The sequence below is a fragment of the Polyodon spathula genome, chromosome 48 (genome assembly GCF_017654505.1).
Source record: "Polyodon spathula isolate WHYD16114869_AA chromosome 48, ASM1765450v1, whole genome shotgun sequence".
NCBI classification, from domain to species: domain Eukaryota; kingdom Metazoa; phylum Chordata; class Actinopteri; order Acipenseriformes; family Polyodontidae; genus Polyodon; species Polyodon spathula.
The window spans coordinates 724,782-749,781 of record NC_054581.1 but is presented as its reverse complement, the minus strand read 5'-3'; the positions used below and the strand labels follow the sequence as shown (position 1 = coordinate 749,781).

Sequence of the window (25,000 nt, the reverse complement as noted above, 5' to 3'; positions counted from 1 at the left end):
AGTTACAACACACGGTAAACCAGCCAACAGCATCAAAACCAGACTGTGAGCCACAGAGAGATCCACATAGATGACAAAATAGAAGTTCTAGGACGGAAATAAGACAGACAGTTGCAAGCAGTGTCACCCATCCCAGGTTTTACTACCAGCTTGATTAGCCCAGTGTCCTGATTTATAAACACACCGGTAAACCAGTCCAACTAAATCAAAGAAGTGTTTGCTCACTGTGAAGTTTGCCACATAGATGACAAAATAGCCAGGTCTAGACTGTGGAAAAAGCCTGTGTTGTATATTCGATAGTGTGTGGTGTATCCCAAAGCATAGCAAATATATTAGATTACAGATCCCAAGGTAGAACATAACTTGATTAAAGGGAGTGTACAGTGATTAGACAGCTGTCTAATTGTAGGGAGAGGAGCGAGCAAGCTTTGACTAGTCATAAACTTAGTGAAACCTAGGAATTGAATCTGAAATCCTTCTAAAACAGCTAGAAGTCTTTCTCAGCGTCTTCAGTGTAAATTCAATGGCAAACGTTTCCACTGCAAGTCTCTGTGTCTTCAGTAACTCATCACGTCGTGTACTAGAGATTAGCTGCTGTTTGTTGTACTTGGTTTGTCAGCGTGTGTGTATATCTGTACATGTGTGTGTGTTTATGTAAAAGCATAGCAAATATTAGATACAGAAAAGAAGGTGTAGAAATGGATACAGAAGGAGAGAGAAAGGGAGGGGAGGTTCTATTGTAAAAGAGACAGCTGCAGTAAGGGAGAGGGGGAGGAGAGCAGAGAAGAGCGAGCAAGCTTTTAATCCACTAATCCCTCGCTGACTGACTGCTCTCTCGCTCACTGACTCTCGCACTTAACCCTTCGCTTGCCGGACGTGCTGGCTAGAGCTTTCATCAACGCCCCAAAACTCAGTCAAGCAGACTAACAGAAAATCTCTCCATAGTAAAATAACTGTGGCGCTTCCCCTAATGCATTTTTCTTTTTTTGGGCGTGGGGGTTGTCAGGTCTGCCCCAGCAGCAGGAGAGGGGGGAGCCCCCGCGGGACCCACCCCGCCCCCAAATCTGACCAGCAACCGCAGACTGCAGCAGACCCAAGCACAGGTCGATGAGGTGAGTTCACCAGCAACACTACACACTGACCAGCAATCCAACACTGACCCCAAACACTACACACTGACCAGCAATCCAACACTGACCCCAAACACTACACACTGACCAGCAATCCAACACTGACCCCAAACACTACACACTGACCAGCAATCCAACACTGACCCCAAACACTACACACTGACCAGCAATCCAACACTGACCCCAAACACTACACACTGACCAGCAATCCAACACTGACCCCAAACACTACACACTGACCAGCAATCCGACACTGACCCCAAACACTGCACACTGACCAGCAATCCAACACTGACCCCAAACACTACACACTGACCAGCAATCCAACACTGACCCCAAACACTACACACTGACCAGCAATCCAACACTGACCCCAAACACTACACACTGACCAGCAATCCAACACTGACCCCAAACACTACACACTGACCAGCAATCCAACACTGACCCCAAACACTACACACTGACCAGCAATCCAACACTGACCCCAAACACTACACACTGACCAGCAATCCGACACTGACCCCAAACACTACACACTGACCAGCAATCCAACACTGACCCCAAACACTGCACACTGACCAGCAATCCGACACTGACCCCAAACACTGCACACTGACCAGCAATCCGACACTGACCCCAAACACTACACACTGACCAGCAATCCAACACTGACCCCAAACACTACACACTGACCAGCAATCCGACACTGACCCCAAACACTACACACTGACCAGCAATCCAACACTGACCCCAAACACTACACACTGACCAGCAATCCAACACTGACCCCAAACACTACACACTGACCAGCAATCCAACACTGACCCCAAACACTACACACTGACCAGCAATCCAACACTGACCCCAAACACTACACACTGACCAGCAATCCAACACTGACCCCAAACACTACACACTGACCAGCAATCCAACACTGACCCCAAACACTACACACTGACCAGCAATCCAACACTGACCCCAAACACTACACACTGACCAGCAATCCAACACTGACCCCAAACACTACACACTGACCAGCAATCCAACACTGACCCCAAACACTACACACTGACCAGCAATCCAACACTGACCCCAAACACTACACACTGACCAGCAATCCAACACTGACCCCAAACACTACACACTGACCAGCAATCCAACACTGACCCCAAACACTACACACTGACCAGCAATCCAACACTGACCCCAAACACTACACACTGACCAGCAATCCAACACTGACCCCAAACACTACACACTGACCAGCAATCCAACACTGACCCCAAACACTACACACTGACCAGCAATCCAACACTGACCCCAAACACTGCACACTGACCAGCAATCCAACACTGACCCCAAACACTACACACTGACCAGCAATCCAACACTGACCCCAAACACTACACACTGACCAGCAATCCAACACTGACCAGCAATCCTACACACTGACCAGCAATCCAACACTGACCCCAAACACTACACACTGACCAGCAATCCAACACTGACCCCAAACACTACACACTGACCAGCAATCCAACACTGACCCCAAACACTACACACTGACCAGCAATCCAATCACTGACCCCAAACACTACACACTGACCAGCAATCCAACACTGACCCCAAACACTACGCACTGACCAGCAATCCGACACTGACCCCAAACACTACACACTGACCAGCAATCCAACACTGACCCCAAACACTACACACTGACCAGCAATCCAACACTGACCCCAAACACTGCACACTGACCAGCAATCCAACACTGACCCCAAACACTACACACTGACCAGCAATCCAACACTGACCAGCAATCCAACACTGACCCCAAACACTGCACACTGACCAGCAATCCAACATTGACCCCAAACACTACACACTGACCAGCAATACAAAAGCTACTCTGTATAAAGCAATGGACTTTGAGGAGGAGGGAGACTGCTGTATTTTCTGCATGCTGTAACCTATCCACTTGTCTGTCCTCAGGTGGTGGACATCATGCGTGTCAATGTGGACAAGGTCCTGGAGAGGGACCAGAAGCTATCCGAGCTGGACGACCGGGCAGACGCACTGCAGGCCGGAGCCTCCCAGTTTGAAACCAGTGCCGCCAAACTCAAGAACAAGTACTGGTGGAAGAATATGAAGGTGAGGGATGGGCATGGGGAGCTCCCAGCTCTCTGCACACCTGTCTGAGGTCACACCTCAGCTGTTTAGTAGTTTACTGCATTTGCTGTTCCAGATGCTACAGTGTAGAGGTAGGGTTCTGGGCAGCAGTGTGGAAGGCAGTGTGTTTGAGGAGCTCAGTGGTTACCAGCAATCCAACACTGACCCCACTGGGCAGCAGTGTGGAAGGCAGTGTGTTTGAGGAGCTCGGTGGTTAGAGTGCTGGACTGCAGTGTGGAAGGCAGTGTGTTTGAGTAGCTCGGTGGTTAGTGTGCTGGGCTGCAGTGTGGAAGGCAGTGGGTTTGAGTAGCTCAGTGGTTAGAGTGCTGGGCTGCAGTGTGGAAACACTGCAATGGGTTTGAGTAGCTCAGTGGTTAGCAGTGCTGGGCTGCAGTGTGGAAGGCAATGGGTTTGAGTAGCTCAATGGTTAGTGCTGGGCTGCAGTGTGGAAGGCAGTGGGTTTGAGTAGCTCAGTGGTTAGAGTGCTGGGCTGCAGTGTGGAAGGCAGTGTGTTTGAGGAGCTCAGTGGTTAGTGTGCTGGGCTGCAGTGTGGAAGGCAGTGTGTTTGAGTAGCTCGGTGGTTAGAGTGCAGGGCTGCAGTGTGGAAGGCAGTGTGTTTGAGTAGCTCAGTGGTTAGAGTGCTAGGCTGCAATGTGGAAGGCAGTGGGTTTGAGTAGCTCAGTGGTTAGAGTGCTGGGCTGCAGTGTGGAAGGCAGTGTGTTTGAGGAGCTCAGTGGTTAGTGTGCTGGGCTGCAGTGTGGAAGGCAGTGTGTTTGAGTAGCTCGGTGGTTAGAGTGCTGGGCTGCAGTGTGGAAGGCAGTGTGTTTGAGGAGCTCAGTGGTTAGTGTGCTGGACTGCAGTGTGGAAGGCACTGTGTTTGAGTAGCTCGGTGGTTAGAGTGCTGGACTGCAGTGTGGAAGGCAGTGTGTTTGAGTAGCTCAGTGGTTAGTGTGCTGGGCTGCAGTGTGGAAGGCAGTGTGTTTGAGTAGCTCGGTGGTTAGTGTGCTGGGCTGCAGTGTGGAAGGTGGTGTGTTTGAGTAGCTCAGTGGTTAGTGTGCTGGAGCAGTGTGGAAGGCAGTGTGTTTGAGTGCTCCAGTGGTTAGAGTGCTGGGCTGCAGTGTGGAGGCTGTGTGTTTGAGTAGCTCAGTGGTTAGGGTGCTGGGCTGCAGTGTGGAAGGCAGTGAGTTTGAGTAGCTCAGTGGTTAGAGTGCTGGACTGCAGTGTGGAAGGCAGTGTGTTTGAGTAGCTCAGTGGTTAGTGTGCTGGACTGCAGTGTGGAAGGCAGTGTGTTTGAGTAGCTCAGTGGTTAGAGTGCTGGACTGCAGTGTGGAAGGCAGTGTGTTTGAGTAGCTCGGTGGTTAGTGTGCTGGACTGCAGTGTGGAAGGCAGTGTGTTTGAGTAGCTCAGTGGTTAGAGTGCTGGACTGCAGTGTGGAAGGCAGTGTGTTTGAGTAGCTCAGTGGTTAGTGTGCTGGACTGCAGTGTGGAAGGCAGTGTGTTTGAGTAGCTCAGTGGTTAGAGTGCTGGGCTGCAGTGTGGAAGGCAGTGGGTTTGAGTAGCTCAGTGGTTAGTGTGCTGGGCTGCAGTGTGGAAGGCAGTGTGTTTGAGTAGCTCAGTGGTTAGAGTGCTGGGCTGCAGTGTGGAAGGCAGTGTGTTTGAGTAGCTCGGTGGTTAGAGTGCTGGACTGCAGTGTGGAAGGCAGTGTGTTTGAGTAGCTCAGTGGTTAGTGTGCTGGACTGCAGTGTGGAAGGCAGTGTGTTTGAGTAGCTCAGTGGTTAGTGTGCTGGGCTGCAGTGTGGAAGGCAGTGGGTTTGAGTAGCTCAGTGGTTAGTGCTGGGCTGCAGTGTGGAAGGCAGTGTGTTTGAGTAGCTCAGTGGTTAGAGTGCTGGGCTGCAGTGTGGAAGGCAGTGGGTTTGAGTAGCTCAGTGGTTAGAGGCGGTGGGCTGCAGTGTGGAAGGCAGTGGGTTTGAGGAGCTCAGTGGTTAGAGTGCTGGGCTGCAGTGTGGAAGGCAGTGGGTTTGAGTCGTGCTGGGCTGCAGTATTCCCAATGCTAAACGATCTCTCTCTCTCTGTCTCTCAGATGATGATTATCCTGGGAGTGATATGTGCAATCGTTCTCATCATTATAATTGGTAAGTGTGTGGACTATATAGAGACTTGTCTAGGGTGTGTGCAGTGTGCTGTATAGAGAGAATATGATCTATGGGTGTTTTGCAATACAAGCGGTTATCCAGCCTGTACACTGTGGCTAGTAGTAGTAAGCTCATAGTAGTAACACCTGGGGTGGGCTAAATTGCAATGCAGCGGTGGAGGGGGGGGGGGGGTCTTAGTGACAAAATGATACACTGAGAGACACACAGCAGGGATGGAAATAAGACTCCCGTTGCACATCAGTTTGAACCATTCCTGGTTTTGCTGTGAGTTTAATAATAAGACACACCTGAGCTTGTTGCTGATCAAGCTGGTAGTAAAACCTGGACTGGGTGACACTGCTGTGCAATAGGAGTCTTATTCCCATCCCTGCATTGGTTTGTATTTTCTTTTCTAATTACTTTTATCTCTCTCTTCCTCCTCTCGCAGTGTACTTCAGCACCTAAAGGTGGCGCCATCCCCAATGGCAAACTGGTTGAGAATTCGGCAAGGAGAGCCACAGGACCAGCGTCACACTGACACTGCGAGCCAAATCTTCCAGCTCCTAGACCGTGTGTGTGTGTGTGTGTGTGTTTGTGAGTGAGTGTGCGTGTGTCTGTCCTGTAAATAGCCTGGTTATTTATTATTACAATGATATAATATATATTTTTGTCCTTTGTAGAGAATTGTTTAGAATGTTTTAATGGTGTGTATTTATTTCCATATCAATAACTGCCTATATCTAGCTCTGTCTTATCAATTGTAAAAGAGAAATACATATTTGCACATTTTTATAGTAGAAATGTTAGGATTTATTTATTTTACTTACCTTTGTTATTTTCATGTTTCTATGGCGCTAATCAATTGAACCGCTAGACTTGTAGACATTCCTAGAAGATGCCATCGCACCAGATCTGCCTGAATTCTTACATGCAGAGCCTGGAGCATGGGATGAAGAGTTGCCATGGAGAGCTAAATAACAGGGCATTATCACACAGGCTCAGGGGTCTGGCAGTTAAAGAAAGGGGCTTGATCCCAGGAGGTTCAAATCCCAGCTCAGCCACCGACTCGCTGCGTGTGAGACCCTGAGCAAGTCACTGGTACGGCATCCTTAGGATGAGATGCAGAACAAACAAGGTCCTATTGGAAGTGACTCGGCAGCAGCAGTAGCGATGCGTAATTCACTTACAATAGGACCTCAGTTTGATATCTCGTCCAAAGGATAGAGCACAGACGAGGTACACCATGAAAATAGCAAATATTTATGTCTCTCTTTCAATGTTTTTTTGTATTTTTATGTAGCAGAGGACCAATGTTTTAAATGTTCTAATTTTCTTGTGGTTGTATAATTCTGTAACATTCCTTGAAAGCGGTGTGTATGCTTTATATATATCTATACCGTATATAAATATATACCAAGACACCCTGGAGATTAAACAGGACAGACGACGTCAATGCTAATAACTAAAAACATTCTAAATATCAAACCTGTATCAAATGAAACGTAAATTACCCTAAAAAGACTTTGTTCCTTCTACTCCCGCAACTAATAACGACACACGCGTTTACAAATAGGGTAGCTCTGTAAGAAACACGTGTATATGGGCTAGATATTAATAGAAAATGAAAGTAAACACTGTAGAATTAAATAAATACATTCCGCTCCACAGCTTTCTAGAAAAAAAATGTTATGCTCTGGGGAACAATGGACCGAATCTTATTATTATTGTTATTGCTAGCTGCAGGGTTGCTGGTGCAGAATTATTTTAAACTGCTGTCGAATTGTAGACTTTCTTTTTTTCCATGGTTAATTGGAGGGTTTATCCAGGATAAAGAGAAATGTTATTTTCTTAAGCAGTTTGTCATGTTAGAATATTGAAAAATATTATTTTATATATATATATATATGCCCCAAAATTAAACTCGGTCGTTTCAAAACGATTTGTCTAAAGAGTTTGATTAATTTTTTTAGCTGGGGGAGGGGGGTGTGCGTACAGACGGCAATAGTTGAATTTGTAATCAGTGATGTATTTATCGAATAATGTAATTTATGTTTATTGAGACAACTTGTAGTTCACTATATTTCTGCCCCTGCTAAAAAGTTAATAGAATTCTGGCACTCAAAAAACTAGAAGAAACTCCATCAAAGTGCATTATGGAAGTTGGAGTCCCGGTCTGAATGTATTTTGCAGACGCGATTTTAAAACGGCTGCCGTAGTTCCTGCCCCTTCAAATACTGATTTAATGTTACATGCATACATAAACATACCATGAAAACCTGAGCTCAATTCATAATTTGTTGTTTTTCTGAAAAGCTGTGGCCATTTCTGCAAGATACTTGGGTGAGGAGAATCTGTATTTAATCTCAACACAAGAACGACCGAATTTATAAAACTCAACGTGTCCTATTATTACACGTGTAGACCGGAGGCACTCAAATCCGAACAGCGGATATGAAAACGCAGAAATAGAGTAAACAAAATCATATGAGGAAAAGCACAAATTATTTTCAGAAGACATGAAAACGAAATCAAATCGCGTGTGTCTGTGATGTTTCGACCCTTGGTTAATAAAATACACACGCACCCAAAAAGAAAAAAAATAGGTTTCAAACGTTTTTTGTGATGTCGTGATGTGATTGGGGGGGGGTAATAGAAGCGCTTGTGGGTCCTTGCCATCTCAGGGGACAGTGACTTCAGGCCATAGGGTCTTTACTTTGTCCAACCAGGCACCCTTAAAGTTAACCAAACAAAGGACTTTAAAGGTTTGTTGTTTTTTTTAAAGGGCGGGGGGGGGGGGGGTTAAAATTGGGGGTAGTCTATAAGCCTTCCCAGAAGTCTTTGCACCCCAAACAAGGAGGGAAAACGGGGCCCATGGACTTCTGTAGGGTTTGCTTGCTGTGACTGCATTATGTATCCTTAGTTTAATAGTGGGTGGGCGTGCAGACATTACCCAGAATCCTTTGTACTTGGAGGGAACAGGCAGGGGATTCTCTGTAAAGGTACAGGTTTTTTTTGGGGGGGGGGGTTGTCCTGTAATGAAACCGCAATTGACAATAACAAATAACATTACAAATTGTAAGTGTGGTGTGATGTTTATATCGTTCTATTGACACCTGTAATTCTAGTCAACGTAGAAAATGTATTTGTAAAAATAATAGTAATAACTGTGTATGTAAATAAGTAAGCAGTTTAAAAATAAAACCATAAAAAAAAAAACACAATATATTGTGATCAGCTTGTGTTTTGCGAACGCTTTCCTCTACAATGCAAGATTCACAAGGGCGGCGCAGGGTTACAATGCGAGAGTCACAAGGGCGGCGCAGGGTTACAATGAGAGATTCACAAGGGCGGCGCAGGGTTACAATGAGAGATTCACAAGGGCGGCGCAGGGTTACAATGAGAGATTCACAAGGGCGGCGCAGGGTTACAATGAGAGATTCACAAGGGCAGCGCAGGGTTACAATGCGAGAGTCACAAGGGCAGCGCAGGGTTACAATGAGAGATTCACAAGGGCAGCGCAGGGTTACAATGAGAGATTCACAAGGGCAGAGCAGGGTTACAATGAGAGATTCACAAGGGCGGAGCAGGGTTACAATGAGAGATTCACAAGGGCAGCGCAGGGTTACAATGAGAGAGTCACAAGGGCGGAGCAGGGTTACAATGCGAGAGTCACAAGGGCGGCGCAGGGTTACAATGCGAGAGTCACAAGGGCGGAGCAGGGTTACAATGCGAGAGTCACAAGGGCGGAGCAGGGTTACAATGCGAGAGTCACAAGGGCGGAGCAGGGTTACAATGCGAGAGTCACAAGGGCGGAGCAGGGTTACAATGCGAGAGTCACAAGGGCGGAGCAGGGTTACAATGCGAGAGTCACAAGGGCGGAGCAGGGTTACAATGAGAGATTCACAAGGGCAGCGCAGGGTTACAATGCGAGAGTCACAAGGGCGGAGCAGGGTTACAATGAGAGATTCACAAGGGCAGCGCAGGGTTACAATGAGAGAGTCACAAGGGCAGCGCAGGGTTACAATGAGAGATTCACAAGGGCGGAGCAGGGTTACAATGCGAGAGTCACAAGGGCAGCGCAGGGTTACAATGCGAGAGTCACAAGGGCGGAGCAGGGTTACAATGCGAGAGTCACAAGGGCAGCGCAGGGTTACAATGCGAGAGTCACAAGGGCAGCGCAGGGTTACAATGCGAGAGTCACAAGGGCGGAGCAGGGTTACAATGCGAGAGTCACAAGGGCAGCGCAGGGTTACAGTGCGAGAGTCACAAGGGCGGAGCAGGGTTACAATGAGAGATTCACAAGGGCGGAGCAGGGTTACAATGCGAGAGTCACAAGGGCAGCGCAGGGTTACAATGAGAGAGTCACAAGGGCGGAGCAGGGTTACAGTGAGAGATTCACAAGGGCGGCGCAGGGTTACAATGAGAGATTCACAAGGGCGGCGCAGGGTTACAATGCGAGAGTCACAAGGGCAGCGCAGGGTTACAGTGCGAGAGTCACAAGGGCGGAGCAGGGTTACAATGCGAGAGTCACAAGGGCGGAGCAGGGTTACAATGCGAGAGTCACAAGGGCGGAGCAGGGTTACAATGAGAGATTCACAAGGGCGGCGCAGGGTTACAATGAGAGATTCACAAGGGCGGAGCAGGGTTACAATGAGAGAGTCACAAGGGCAGCGCAGGGTTACAATGCGAGAGTCACAAGGGCGGAGCAGGGTTACAGTGCGAGAGTCACAAGGGCGGAGCAGGGTTACAATGCGAGAGTCACAAGGGCGGAGCAGGGTTACAATGCGAGAGTCACAAGGGCGGAGCAGGGTTACAATGAGAGATTCACAAGGGCGGCGCAGGGTTACAATGAGAGATTCACAAGGGCAGCGCAGGGTTACAATGAGAGATTCACAAGGGCGGAGCAGGGTTACAATGAGAGATTCACAAGGGCGGAGCAGGGTTACAATGAGAGAGTCACAAGGGCAGCGCAGGGTTACAATGCGAGAGTCACAAGGGCGGAGCAGGGTTACAGTGCGAGAGTCACAAGGGCGGCGCAGGGTTACAATGCGAGAGTCACAAGGGCGGAGCAGGGTTACAATGACAGAGTCACATTGAAACAGTAGAAGGACGCCTCCTCTAACAGACCACAAAGACGCGACAGAACAGAAACAACCTTTATTAAAATTTGCACAGAAAATATATTTACAGTGAGATTCCAGGCAACAGAATAAGTAACTTCCCGGGACCAGGGAGGGGGGCAGCAACTCCACACAGGGCAAGACACTTTGCAGCTATCGCTTTATATACCGTATGGAGATCTGGATGATTTCAAAATGCAACATCTTTGCATATTAGGGTTTAATTCGCTGTTACATTGGAAATTGTCCGATGGAGTAAAAAACCAGGCAAGATTCCTTTTAAAATACCTTAATTATTAAAACTAAACACTCTTAGACTGGACCTGGGGCTGTTTTACTATAACAGTCAGTGTATAGAAAATGTGTCTTTTTAAATTAATCAAAAGGCACCATTTAAAAAAGGGGTAATGTAAATTGTTGCCTTTTTAATACCAATGCCATCACAAAAATGAATACCATGTCAATATATGAAAGCCAGCCTGTCTGGTGTACTCATTTTCACTGTGTGTGCCATTATAGCTACCAGTGCTGTAATATGGACGCACTGGTTGTAATTGTAAATTCTGTGTAACCGGGTGCAATCTCGTTAACAAAGTTTTTCACAGCTTGGAGCTGGTCCAGCACACCCAGTAAGGGCTGCTGGTAAAACATTTTCTATAATCACCCATCTACGGTTAACATCCCTGATTTTAGGAATGCAATACCAGGGAGACCCTCGTCTCGGGACATCAACCAGAACGTCACAAAAACACCAAAAGAAAAAGGCAGGTTTCTAAAAATAGCGCAGCGCTCTCATGAAGCAGAGTGTTAAGTCACTTAAACTCAGCTCGGTGTGCTTTCTGAGTGACAGTTACTTAACGCACTCACTGTGACCAAGGCACACCTTCGCCCGAGCAGCAGCAGCAGTAGTTGGCGTGTGGGGGCGGTTGTAACACGCGTGTGGCTGGCCTGGGCTCAGCTCTTGGGGTGGTACACTGGGGGCAGCACCCTGCGGGAGTTGGTTTTCACCCAGGTGTGCTCCAGCACTTTCTTCAGGGGCAGCCGCATGGGGGGGCAGTGCCTGAGGAGGCTGGAGATGAGGTCCCGCGCGCCGGGAGAGATGATGCTGGGGAACTGCATGTCCACCTGGGGAGGGAGAGGAGAGGACAGGGCTGGACACTGCGGAGCCTCTCGGTGGTTCAGTGCTTACAGAAAGTTGCTAACTATACCCTGGCCAAAATGAATTGCAAAATGGCAATGCAGACACACTGCAATGCATTGGCTGTGAGGCTCGGTGGTTGGTTGAGGGGTACCCCGCTGCCAGGGAGACCCCCCACACACCCCCCCCATACTCACCTTGGTGATCCGGGTGTAGGTCTCGCTGTGGCTGGCGGTCTCGAAGGGGGGGTTCCCCACCAGGAACTCGTAGCAGAGCACCCCCACACACCACAGGTCTGCATTCTCATTGTAGGTCTTCCCTTCAATCATCTCAGGGGGGAGGTAGTCCAGAGTCCCGCACATCGTCTTACGCCTTATGGAGGGGGAGGGGGGGGGGGGGGGGGGGGGGAGGGGGTTTACAAAGAGCAGCGGGCCATTCATGGTTGAATATTTAAATATTCTCTCAACGTAACCTGTCCTGCATGAAATATTGAAAATCTCTTCATAGGTTCACAGTCACTATGCATAACACACACAATAGCTACTCTAATACTGAAACACGAAAAGTCTTGTCAGCACCAACAGAGACCCCCTCGTGTCTCACTGCAGATTAAGTTGATGTGACCCTCACTTCTTGCATCTTATTTCATGCAGTGTTTTCGCTGTGTTAGCCTCCACTTTCTGTAAGCGGACCTGTTTCAGTGTGAATGCTGTAACCCTGCCCTGTAGCCCCGGGAAGCCTCCTTGGATGAAGGCGTCTCTCGAATCAATAACTCCCCCCATTACTCGCTGCAGAACTGTAGCAGGAATGATGTGAAATGAGAGAGAAAATTTACACTAGCCAAGCAAATAGTGATACAATACCGCCCCCCCCCACACAGGGTCCCCCCCCCTCACCTCATGGAGGGCGCGTGCACAGACCAGCCGAAGTCCGCTATCTTGAGCTCCCCCCTGAAGCCCAGCAGCAGGTTCTCTGGCTTGATGTCTCGATGGATCACTTTCTGCTCGTGGCAATACTGCAGGGCATCTGACACCTCCTCTATATACTGCAGAGCAACACAAAACACACAACTAAACCCATCCATTATCAACACCTCTATACACTGCAGAGCAACACAAACACAAACAACTAAACCCATCCATTATCAACACCTCTATACACTGCAGAGCAACACAAACACAAACAACTAAACCCATCCATTATCAACACCTCTATATACTGCAGAGCAACACAAACACACACAACTAAACCCATCCATTATCAACACCTCTATATACTGCAGAGCAACACAAACACACACAACTAAACCCATCCATTATCAACACCTCTATACACTGCAGAGCAACACAAACACACAACTAAACCCATCCATTATCAACACCTCTATACACTGCAGAGCAACACAAACACACACAACTAAACCCATCCATTATCAACACCTCTATACACTGCAGAGCAACACAAACACAAACAACTAAACCCATCCATTATCAACACCGCTATATTCTGCAGAGCAACACAAACACACACAACTAAACCCATCCATTATCAACACCGCTATACACTGCAGAGCAACACAAGACAGCCAGTTTGCTCCTAATACTGCCCCTCTCTCTGTAGCAGTGCCCTGCACCCTGTGCACCCCTCTCCTCACCGTGGCGCTGCGCTGCTCGTCGAAGCGTTGGCAGCGCTGCAGCTCCTTGTACAGCTCCCCCCGCGGTGCGTACTCCAGCATCAGAAACACGCGCTTGCGGTCGTGGAAGTAGTTATAGAAGCGCAGGATGTTGGGGTGCCTGCGGGGGGGCGAGAGAGAGTCAGATTAACACAGAGGTGCACACCTGCGCACCCAACTCACACAGAACCAGTAAGGGAGAAAATACAAGTCCAGGAATGGAAAGGGGTCCTGTTGCAGAGTCACACGATCCTTGTGTTTGAATCCCCTCCCCTCGGACACTCACCTGAGACGGGACTGGATCTCAACCTCTCTGCGAAGCTGGTGCTCCATCGCCTCCTTCTCGATCTGGGACTTGAAAATGACCTTGAGGGCCAGTATGAAGTTAATCTCTCGGTCCCGGGCCAGGTACACGTTCCCGAACTTCCCCTTCCCCAGCGGCCGTCCGATCTCGAAATCCTTGAGAGAGAACGGCTCCCTGCAGAGACAAGGGGGAGACACAGGGTCGACACACCCCAACAACAGACACAGGGTCGACACACTCCAACAAGAGACAGGGTCAAGCAGACTAGCGTTTACTGCAGTGTTACTGAAACTAGAAGAAACCTAAGACTGATGAAGGAATGAGTCCAAACACTGATCTGAGTTCTAACTGTGAATAAAAGGCTCTCACTGGGCAGGAGGTTCAGCCGTGACTCTCCCAGGACCTGCAAGGAGACACAAGATTGTATCGTGAATGTTTGTGAGAAAAAACCACAACCTTTAATTTCTATACATGGAAACATGAGCTGTATGAATGCAACATCTAGGGCTCTTCTAGCAAGTGGCACACTTCACCATAAACACAATGAGTAAAGCATGGTAGAGCACAGACAGGTCTGACACCAAACACAGTCCTGGAATTCAGCATCAAGGTGTGATCCAGTGCCAGGAGCACGCAGCGACCCCCCCCCACCCCCTGCAGGACTGACCCGACACTGCCACGGTCCGGACACTGGCTTCAGAACTGCTCTTCGGGACACGCTGAGGACCGCCGAGCCCGAGAGGGGTGAAAAACTGGAACAGAAGAGGAGAGAGTTACAGGGGACACGGAGACCTACTGGAACCCTGGGCCTGGAGAGACGCACATCCCAAACCAGAGATGATTCAAACAGACCCAGAAAACTCACAGGATTGTGGCTCTCCAGGACCGGGGCTGGACCCCCCCTCTTGCCCGAGGGGGCTGGGCAGTAGAGGGCTTACCTGTGGTGTGGAGCTGCTAGCTGGGGGCACATTCTCTTTGGAAGACATTGCTCCTGAAAGAAAGAGATCGGATGAGAGCGGGGGAATAGATTTACACCGACTAGTTTATCATCCCCCCCCCGGCCTCTCTAACTGTTAAAGACTTGGCGTGTTTTTACTGGAAGGTCTCTCAAGGTCTTCAGTATCGAGGCGGTTCAAGCAGCTGAACCCGTGGCGCCCCCTGGCGGGGGAGAGAGGAAGCGCAGCGCGTCAGGCAAAAGCAGACCCAACTAATAATAATAATAATAATAATAATAATAATAACAAAGATCAGGGCTTCAGATCACAGCTGAAACGCGTTCATAGTGAAAACGCGTTGATTTCTCTGTGAAATAACCAAACGGGCTTTTTAAATCGCAAGTCCTTTTTTCAAGTTCACACGCACTTGACTGCCCAACCCACTTGAACATAATAAAAACACACATTAATATTTAACCCGCACAGAATTGCCGAGCGGATTTCTATTTTAAAGGCGGGTCAAAAAATAAACTAAGAGCCGCTTTGTGAAAAAAACTGGAGCAAAAATCAAACAGCTTTTGCGGGTCGGGTTATATTTGTTCAGGGTTTCAAACACAGCCGCTCCGATCCGGTCCATTTCAAACGCGGGTGAAGACCGGAGCCTTCAGCTGAGTGCCGATTATCAGCAAAACAAAACTCTCTGTGTGGAAACACAACCGAGCATTTAAACTGAGGACACAACTACACAACTACACAAAAACACGACTACACAAATACACTCGCAACGGGAGCCGCAATTCGGACAAAACACGCGTCTACTGCCTCATGTGAAAGCGCATTGCGCTTCGATAACAGCCGGGTTGCTCTGCTTGTTTGTTTGTTTGTTTGTTTGTTTACCTCGATATTTACTCTTAATTCAGCAGCCCGAGTCTCTCTCGCGCTCCGCCGCGCAACCGCCAGCATTCAAAAAAACTCTCCTCTCTTCTCATTGGATGCTTCCCGCCCCTGAACGCGCGTCAGCGGCTAGCGGTTGGTTTAAAGGCAAAAGGCGGAGGCGAGCTGATTCGACCAGAGCGTGTCATTCATTCTCGAACCGGCCAATCAGAACACGCCCTCCTCCCTCCTCACATCAGCAACAATTTTGGTTTAATTTTGTACAGAATTAATATTATTATTAATAATAATAATAATAATAATAATAACAATAATGTCATTTTCCAGGGATGTTTTAATTAATTCAATTCTTGGAACAGGAAAGCGTATTCATTTTTTTATTTTTGTTATTTTTATTTTTGTATTTATTTATTTATTCCATACAGCTCATCATTTGCAAACCTGACAATATACCTGCCTGAATCACACCTGAGAAATATACCTGCCTGAATCACACCTGAGAAGTATACCTGCTGAATCACACCTGAGAAATATACCTGCCTGAATCACACCTGAGAAATATACCTGCCTGAATCACATCTGAGAAATATACCTGCCTGAATCACACCTGAGAAATATACCTGCTGAATCACACCTGAGAAATATACCTGCCTGAATCACACCTGAGATTGCTGCTGAAAAATAAATACAGAAAAAGAGACTTCTTTTTAATTTATTGCAAACATTTGCTTTTAAAAAACAATGTCAATGTGTGTTTGTCAGTCGTTCTGTGTGTCTCTCACTGTCTCAGTGAGTCTCACAGTCTCTTACTCAGGCTTACCACAGAGAAGACGAGAGACTGTGTCTGTCAGCGGTCAACTGTCTCCCTGAATCTCCCTCAGTGTCTCTCTGTCTTTGGCTGTGTCTCTCTGTCTCTCTCTCAGTGTCTCTGTCTCACTCTCTCTCTCTGTCTCCAGCTGTGTCTCGCTCAGTGTCTCTCTGTCTCTCTCTCGCTCAGTGTCTCTCTGTCTCTCTCTCAGTGTCTTCGTGTCAGCTCCTCGCAGTTCAGTTGCAGGGGGGGTGGAACCCAGGTCAGAAACTCAAAGTCGTCGATAGTGAAGCGCTTCAACTGGGCTTTCTCTGAAACACAAACACAGAGACACAATATCAGCACAGCAACAAACACAGAGACGCAACATCAACACAACAACACAGCAACAAACACAGCGACACAACATCAACACAGAAAGGGAGAGAGAGAGAGAGTGTGATGGTGGACAGGGAGTGGGGTCTGGTCTCACCCAGTCTCTGCTGGAGGGTCAGGCTGCCTGGGCTCAGTCTGCAGGTGATCTGGACTGGGCTGCAGACCACAGCACTGCAGCACAATGTGGAGAGAGACAGCAGGACAGAGTCCTCACACTGCTCCCAGCCCTGAGAACAGGACAGGGGGAAAGGTTAGTACCCAACGACACGGGAAACACTAAAAACAGACTACAAACTCAAACTGAAGACGCTGAGAGAGACTTCTAGTGGAAACGTTAGTCATTGAATTCACACTGAAGACACTGACAGAGACTTGCTGTTGTGACTCACAGGAGAAATGGGCAGCGTCCAGCATTCTAAAATTTTAATTATCCCCTCACCCCATCCTCGTCGCTCGTCCCTCTGCGGTCGTATTTCACGTGACCTCTGACCCCGACCTCCCTCTGTAGCTCCTCCCACTCGGCCCCGCCCAGCCGCAGGAGCGTCGACACGTCGCGATTCCGACAGACAACGTGAGCAAATCCACTGCCGTCATCCACAACAAACCTGAAACACAAACCGCACTAACACAAGCCACACTGAAACACAAGCCACACTGAAACACAAACCCCCTTAACACAATCACACTGTAACACATCATCTCACTGTAACACAAATCACATTGCCGCCCTCCACAACCAACCAAAAACAGTTACAGAGCCGCGCGCACACTCACACGCACACATGCACTCACTCACTCGAGCACACACTCACTCACAGCTCTGCTTACTTGGCTCTTGCTTGGAAGACACCATTCTCAGAGCTGCAGGGGGGGTGGATTCTGGTGCAGCGATCCTATTGGGTGAAAGAGAAAGAGGAAATCAGCCACCGTCTCTGTGTGTCTCGATGTGTGTGTGTGTGTGTGTGTGTGGTTGTGTGGGGGGTGTGTGGTGTGTGTGTGTGTGTGTGTGTGGTGTGTGGGGGGGGGGGGGGGGTCTGTGTGTGTGTGTGTGTGTGTGTGTGTGTGAGAGTGACGGCAGGTCTACCTGTTTGAAGACGCTGGCGCACTGTGAACACGTCCACTGCAAATCCACCAACAGCACAGAGCTCACGTGACATCGCACCCTACCCAGAATGCTGTGCACCGAGTTGGACGCCCAGTCACCCAGATCCACCAGGGGAGGGGGGGGGTCAAGATTGGGACTGTGAAAAACAAAAAAAGACAAAATTAACACCAATCCATCCTTCAACCCTCACTCCCCATACCTGCACCTCTCCCCGTTTCCCCTCTCCTCCCCTCCCCATTACTGCACCTCTCCCCGTTTCCCCTCCCCTCCCCTCACTCCCCATAGCTGCACCTCTCTCCCTGTTTCCCCTCCCCTCCCCTCCCTCCCCATTACTGCACCTCTCTCTCCCCGTTTCCCCTCCCCTCCCCTCACTCCCCATACCTGCACCTCTCTCCCTGTTTCCCCTCCCCTCCCCTCCCTCCCCATTACTGCACCTCTCTCTCCCCGTTTCCCCTCCCCTCCCCTCACTCCCCATACCTGCACCTCTCTCCCCGTTTCCCCCCTCCTCCCTCCCCATTACTGCTCTCTCTCCCTCCCCTCCCTCCCCTTACTGCACCTCTCTCTCCCTGTTTCCCCTCCCCTCCCCTCCCCTCACTCCCCATACCTGCACCTCTCTCTCCCCGTTTCTTAATTTAAGGAAGCTGGTCTGGCTGTTCCTTGCTTTGTGTTAAATTGGTTCTTAGGTCTGGTTCACCTGTGTGAGTCGTCGCCTCCCAGTCCCACCACAGTCAGGCAGCTCAGAGCAGTGTAGCGACAATACACCTTCCCCTGCCTACAGAGAGAGAGGGGAGCGAGACAGGGACAACAGAGAGGAATTTAGTGCTATGATACACAACAGGACATCACTCACTGCCAGCACAGAGGTGATAATAAACCAGCCCCTTCTCAAAGTGAAGCACAGAGAAAAGAATGAACCAGCCCCTTCTCAAAGTGTACTCTGGTTACCTGGACAGCTTGCTCTCCAGGCGGTGAAAGTTAACCCTGGCCCCAGGCAGCAGGCCCGGGATGTAGGGAACCTGGGTGAAGTCGATATAGACCTTCAGACACTGAGAGTGTCTGTCTGCATCGCACACCGAGAGCTGGACGCTCAGTCCACAATCCAGAGTGACTCCTGTTTACACACACACACACACAGAACCACTGAATCCTGTTTACATACACACTCATAAAAACAGAGTGAAACTGGATTAAAAGTACAAAGTCATTTCAATAACCAAGTCCAGAATCAAAAACGCTCCTGTTTACACACACACACACACACAGAAGCAAGGCCACACCCCTACCTGGTTTGCTGCCTTGTGATTGGATGATCACAGTCTTTCTCTTGCCTTCATCCAGAGTGACTCTGTTGAGGATGAGCCCGGAGAAAGAGAGGAGGGAGGAGGAGGGGGGGGGAGGGAGGGAGAGGAGCGTCTCTGACTGACCGGAGGGGCTGCAGGTCCCGGGTCGTTTCACGGGCACACCAAAGTGACAATGGTTTTACATCGTTAAGTTGTAGCAATTCAATATGTTAACAATGATTCGACCTTGTGAAGCAAAATTAGTTCATTCTAAAAGGGTGATCAATTTTTTTGAGCACACTGTATATCACTGATATAAAACCCTGGGATGATGGGGGTAATGAAGCTGGTCTTGCCTGTCTCCAGCTCTCCTCTCTCGGGTGAGGTTCCACACACTGCAGCTGCCAGTCTGGGTGTACTGGGAGGAAGAGCGGGCACTGGGAGCCCTGGGGAGCACCTACTGGGAGGACGGCCGGTGGGCTGGAAAGCTGGCCAAACACATTGGGGTCCTGCAGATACAATGATACAGGAGCGCTCAGCTAGTCTCCCTGCTAATTAGAGACACACACTCACACACTCTCTCGCTCCGATTCTCACCGCAGTGTTGGGGGCCACCAGTCTGTACAGCCGCCCTGGGTGAATCAGAGCAAACCAGCGGACAGAATCACCCACAAACTGCAGCTCAGCCTGTCAGAGAAAACAAGGAGAACGTCAACCAGAGACACCCCAAAAACAACTCCACCACCAGAGACACCCCAAAAACATCTCCACAACTATGGACGCCCCAAAAATCTGTAAAAACACAGCCTTATTCACAACTAACCCTGCTGCGAACTCTGACTCACCCTGAGTGGGGCGCTGTTGCTCTCTCCCCCCTGCTCCTCCTCTCTCAGGGGTCTGTTTCGAGGGTCCGTGCTCCACACCTGGGGTCCCCCTGCCAGGGAGGCGGTGGCTCCGAAGCCCAGCCCGAGCCCGGTTCTGTTCCCAGCCTGGTTCTCTGGAACCAGGTTGATCGGGTGAGCATTGCGAAACATCAGCCCTTCCTTCTCTGTGAGGCGCAGCAGCACCGAGACCCAGGCCTGAAGCCCCACAGCCTTCCCCTTGCGAACGGAATTCCCCAGCCCGGTTTCTCCCGCTGGTTTTTTCCTGGGAGGAGATTTAAGGGAGATCTCCTGCCAGGAATCCTGAACAGAAGAATCAGGAATTTCTCTATCTGTTTCGGGCTCCGGGGCTGTTTCCTTCACAGATGGTCCTGAGGCTTCTGGCTGGCAGTGGGGCGCTGTACCCTCCTGCTCCTGCTCCTGCTCCTCCCTCCCCCTCCCCACCCCCTCACTCTCCCTGCTCTGCAGCGCGGCCATGGCAGAGGACTGGCTAAGGATCTGGACGTTGTCCAAACTAAACTGGACATAGACCCTGAGAGAGGGAGAGAAAGACAGACAGCATTGCAAATAATGAGTCTTTCAGCAGAGACTTTCACCCAAAGAGACTTCCAGAGACGAGGGGGGGTGAACTCTACATCATCAACAACTGCGGCTGCTGCAGAGTCACTTCATTATTAATAATAATAATAATAATAATAATATAATAATAATAATAATAATAATAATAACAGCATTAAGAGATAGGGATGTTCTCAGGGTGAGTTCTACCTGCAGCTGCGCTCTCTGATAAACTGGGAATCTTCCAGCTCCTTCCAGGATGGGAATTCTGTTCTGAGGAATCTCTCCATGATCACGGAGCAAGTCTGGAGCCGGACCAGGCAGCCTGCCAGGGAAGAAAAAAAAAAAAAAAAAAAACATAAATCCACAAAAGGACGAGAGAGAATCAGCAGCCGATCTGCGAGCAAGCGATCAATAAAATAATAAATATCCAATCAATAGAGACACCCAGACCAGCACAGAAAGCCTTGCATCACCCTCTATATAGAATGAACTCCCTCAGCTTCACAGAGTCCAGTGAAAGCTGCTGAATAATGTTCCCTTGTTAACATATTGAATTGCACCCCCTCTATATAGAATGAACTCCCTCAGCTTCATAGAGTCCAGTGAAAGCTGCTGAATAATGTTCCCTTGTTAACATATTGAATTGCACCCCCTCTATATAGAATGAACTCCCTCAGCTTCATAGAGTCCAGTGAAAGCTGCTGAATAATGTTCCCTTGTTAACATATTGAATTGCACCCCCTCTATATAGAATGAACTCCCTCAGCTTCATAGAGTCCAGTGAAAGCTGCTGAATAATGTTCCCTTGTTAACATATTGAATTGCACCCCCTCTATATAGAATGAACTCCCTCAGCTTCATAGAGTCCAGTGAAAGCTGCTGAATAATGTTCCCTTGTTAACATATTGAATCACACCCCCTCTATATAGAATGAACTCCCTCAGCTTCACAGAGTCCAGTGAAAGCTGCTGCTTAAGTCTCAATTCTAAAATTCTAGGCAATCAATCAATCAATGAGTAAGAAGTGTGCTGACCAGCCCAGGCTGTGTGCATGCCAGCCCAGGTGTGACCCGTGTTGGGCTCTGTTTCCACGAGCACGCAGTCCAGAGAGCCAGTCTGATCTGCCAGCTGCACACAGGCACTGCCACAGCTCCCCCGCAACAGACCCAGCACGATCTGCAACAGACAAACACAGAGGAACTCACAAACTCACCCAGCCCCCGTGCATCCTGGGGTTCAGAGCTCCCCTCAATGAAGTCTGTTATTATTATTAATATTGCAATGATCAGGAGCCAGGAGTTTGAGCAGGGTTAGGAACTCACACTAGCCCTGCTGCTGCTGCACCCCGTCCTGGGGTTCAGAGCTCCCCTCAATGAAGTCTGTTATTATTATTAATATTGAATTGATCAGGAGTGTTACCCCCCCTCCCCCCCTCACCACAGGGGGCTCCAGTTGCTCCACTCTCTGGCAGTACACAGACCAGGTGAGGCGTGTGTTGATCTCTGGTCCTGTGAGATGCTGGATCTCGGAGGCTGGGAGGAGGGAGGAGAGGGACAGGGCCCCCCAGCCCTGGGTCTCTATGAGGGACGACAGCTCAGAGATAGTGGGGGTCCGCCAGGAGGGAGCCAGTAAACTGTACTGTGAGAGACGAAAAAACACACAGAGACACAAACTGAAACATTTAAAGTAATGGGAAACAATAATAATAATAATAATAATAATAATAATTTTGCTGTAGCTGCAGTTCCTGATACCTCCACCAGAGGGCAGCAGTGCGGCTCCTCCAGCATCTCTCTGTAAATGTCCCTCTTGTGTCTCCGTCCCGTTTCCTCGGTGACCAGAACCGAGCTCAGGAAGCGCCCCGCCACACTGAAGGCCATGCGAGAGAGACTCACCAAGCGAGGGCAAAACCTTGGGCAGATAGACAGAAGGGGCAATAGGGAGCAAACTGAGGGGTGCAACAAAGCAGTACATTTTTTTATCATTTGAACCCGGATCCTGGCCCTGCTCCCAGTCCTCTCCCCTTACCGCCGAGTCAGGGTCTCCACAGCCGCACAGCCCCACAGGTACTCCCCCACCTCCAGCTGCCCCTCCATCAGAGCCCTGCAGTACAGATTCCCCAGCCAGGGGAATGGCTCGAACCCGGATCCCAGCCTACTGAACTCCAGGACCGCCAGCGAGCCGCGCAGGCAGCAGCAGAGCATCATGGGAGGCAGGCCCGGCACTGTGTTGCGCACAAAGAGCAAGTGAGCGTCGTGGAGCTGAGAGGAGAGGGGGGGGGGGAGAGAGAGAGAGAGAACTTAACTCTGTGAAGATCTTCGAAGATGAGGCGAGTTCATTTCTATCTAGAGGGGGTTGCAATTCAATATGTTAACAAGGGAACATTATTCAGCAGCTTTCACTGGACTCTATGAAGCTGAGGGAGTTCATTCTATATAGAGGGGGTGCAATTCAATATGTTAACAAGGGAACATTATTCAGCAGCTTTCACTGGACTCTATGAAGCTGAGGGAGTTCATTCTATATAGAGGGGGTGCAATTCAATATGTTAACAAGGGAACATTATTCAGCAGCTTTCACTGGACTCTATGAAGCTGAGGGAGTTCATTCTATATAGAGGGGGTGCAATTCAATATGTTAACAAGGGAACATTATTCAGCAGCTTTCACTGGACTCTATGAAGCTGAGGGAGTTCATTCTATATAGAGGGGGTGCAATTCAATATGTTAACAAGGGAACATTATTCAGCAGCTTTCACTGGACTCTATGAAGCTGAGGGAGTTCATTCTATATAGAGGGGGTGCAATTCAATATGAGAACAAGGGAACATTATTCAGCAGCTTTCACTGGACTCTATGAAGCTGAATCAGTTCATTCTATATAGAGGGGGTGCAATTCAATATGTTAACAAGGGAACATTATTCAGCAGCTTTCACTGGACTCTATGAAGCTGAGGGAGTTCATTCTATATAGAGGGGGTGCAATTCAATATGTTAACAAGGGAACATTATTCAGCAGCTTTCACTGGACTCTATGAAGCTGAGGGAGTTCATTCTATATAGAGGGGGTGCAATTCAATATGTTAACAAGGGAACATTATTCAGCAGCTTTCACTGGACTCTATGAAGCTGAGGGAGTTCATTCTATATAGAGGGGGTGCAATTCAATATGTTAACAAGGGAACATTATTCAGCAGCTTTCACTGGACTCTATGAAGCTGAGGGAGTTCATTCTATATAGAGGGGGTGCAATTCAATATGTTAACAAGGGAACATTATCCAGCAGCTTTCACTGGACTCTATGAAGCTGAGGGAGTTCATTCTATATAGAGGGGGTGCAATTCAATATGATAACAAGGGAACATTATTCAGCGGCTTTCACTGGACTCTATGAAGCTGAGGGAGTTCATTCTATATAGAGGGGGTGCAATTCAATATGATAACAAGGGAACATTATTCAGCAGCAGGGTGTTCAGTGACAGGCAGGGGGCGCTGTGGGGGCTCACCTCGATCCTGGCCCCAGGTCGCAGGCCGCGCCCCCCGTTCAGGACCTGCTGATAGGCCAGGCACAAACCCAGCCTCCCGTCCAGTTCAAACAGCCCGGCAGTCATGTTCAACACCCGCGTTATCACACCCTGCCACCAGGAGGAGACAGAGAAAGAGAGAGGGGGGGAGGAGAGAGAGAGAGAGAGAGAGAGAGAGAGAGAGGGGGGGGAGGAGAGAGAGAGGGAGAGAGGGGGGAGGGAGAGAGGGGAGAGAGAGAGAGAGAGAGAGAGAGAGAGAGAGTGTGTGTACAAATAAGTATCTTTGCATGTTCTGTTTGTCTAAATATATTTTATATAGATGTACTTTGTTATGATGTTTTCATTTGTATTATTATTTATTTTGTAATTGCTTTGGCAATGCTTCTGCTGTAGCTGTGACAACAAAACATCACGAAATTGAATTGAACTTAACCGAGAGAGAGGACAGAGAGACAGACACACAAACGCACAGACACACACCCAGACAGACAGATAGCCAGACAGACAGACAGACAGACAGACAGACTCACAGACACTGTTACTAACCTTATACGGGATGACTTTTGATTTCTTCCTGTTTCGGTCTCTCCTCTCCTCCTCCTCCCCCTCCCCCTCCTCTCTCCTCTGTCTCTCTGTCTCTTCTCTCCTCTCACGGCGCCCCCTGGACTCTCGGAGGATCTCCTGAAGTCTCTCTTGCTCCCCGCTGGATTGGGGGGCGCAGGGAAGGGAGGTCAGGCTGGACTGAGGCGTCACGCACAGCACCCTGTGACCTGTGACCCCCAGGATACACACCCGCAGAGCCGAGAACAGGTACAGCGCCCCCTGCTGGAGGAACCGGTGCCAGCACAGCTTCCCGCGACCCTGAGGCACAGACAATATTCATACGAGTATTACTATCACTGTTACAGCTGTTATCACCCCCTCCTCTCTCTCCCCTCCCCTCACCATGACCAGCACAGGCACGGCTGCCTC

At 49.2% G+C, this 25,000-nt stretch overlaps 3 protein-coding genes across 4 annotated transcripts in view; 1 reads left to right on the top strand and 2 right to left on the bottom strand.

Moving 5' to 3' along the window:
- The window catches only part of LOC121306474 (vesicle-associated membrane protein 2-like), a 13,564-nt gene extending 5,330 nt beyond the window's left edge, over positions 1 to 8,234 (top strand). Inside the window, exons 3-6 of the mRNA XM_041238194.1 lie at positions 975 to 1,112; positions 3,126 to 3,284; positions 5,382 to 5,433; positions 5,882 to 8,234. Of these exons, the coding sequence (XP_041094128.1) occupies positions 975 to 1,112; positions 3,126 to 3,284; positions 5,382 to 5,433; positions 5,882 to 5,898 (366 nt within the window). The 3' untranslated portion in view covers positions 5,899 to 8,234. The remainder of the gene's footprint in view (positions 1 to 974; positions 1,113 to 3,125; positions 3,285 to 5,381; positions 5,434 to 5,881) is intronic.
- A 3,184-nt stretch (positions 8,235 to 11,418) lies between these two features.
- On the bottom strand, positions 11,419 to 16,427 carry LOC121306557 (aurora kinase B-like). Of its 2 annotated transcripts, none has more exons than XM_041238349.1 (9): positions 16,317 to 16,427; positions 14,606 to 14,658; positions 14,335 to 14,419; positions 14,037 to 14,070; positions 13,650 to 13,841; positions 13,346 to 13,484; positions 12,588 to 12,736; positions 11,889 to 12,063; positions 11,419 to 11,678 (listed from the first exon to the last, which is right to left on the bottom strand). In XM_041238349.1, exons 2-9 carry the CDS (start codon positions 14,651 to 14,653, stop codon positions 11,508 to 11,510), a joined length of 993 nt encoding a protein of 330 aa, XP_041094283.1. In that variant the 5' UTR covers positions 14,654 to 14,658; positions 16,317 to 16,427; the 3' UTR covers positions 11,419 to 11,507. The 2 variants fall into 2 exon arrangements, with proteins under 2 accessions (XP_041094283.1, XP_041094282.1); XM_041238348.1 differs by lacking the exon at positions 16,317 to 16,427 and adding an exon at positions 15,500 to 15,578.
- A 19-nt stretch (positions 16,428 to 16,446) lies between these two features.
- ctc1 (CTS telomere maintenance complex component 1) overlaps positions 16,447 to 25,000 on the bottom strand; it is a 10,602-nt gene continuing 2,048 nt past the window's right edge. Inside the window, 20 exon segments of the mRNA XM_041238427.1 lie at positions 16,447 to 16,615; positions 16,777 to 16,906; positions 17,119 to 17,284; positions 17,508 to 17,572; positions 17,764 to 17,920; positions 18,479 to 18,556; positions 18,730 to 18,895; positions 19,068 to 19,191; positions 19,193 to 19,226; positions 19,422 to 19,573; positions 19,662 to 19,751; positions 19,910 to 20,477; positions 20,714 to 20,828; positions 21,540 to 21,681; positions 21,943 to 22,143; positions 22,260 to 22,416; positions 22,534 to 22,766; positions 24,011 to 24,139; positions 24,575 to 24,889; positions 24,974 to 25,000. The exon segment at positions 24,974 to 25,000 is cut by the window's right edge and continues 115 nt beyond it. Coding sequence (XP_041094361.1) covers positions 16,512 to 16,615; positions 16,777 to 16,906; positions 17,119 to 17,284; positions 17,508 to 17,572; positions 17,764 to 17,920; positions 18,479 to 18,556; positions 18,730 to 18,895; positions 19,068 to 19,191; positions 19,193 to 19,226; positions 19,422 to 19,573; positions 19,662 to 19,751; positions 19,910 to 20,477; positions 20,714 to 20,828; positions 21,540 to 21,681; positions 21,943 to 22,143; positions 22,260 to 22,416; positions 22,534 to 22,766; positions 24,011 to 24,139; positions 24,575 to 24,889; positions 24,974 to 25,000 — 3,153 coding nt within the window. The 3' untranslated portion in view covers positions 16,447 to 16,511.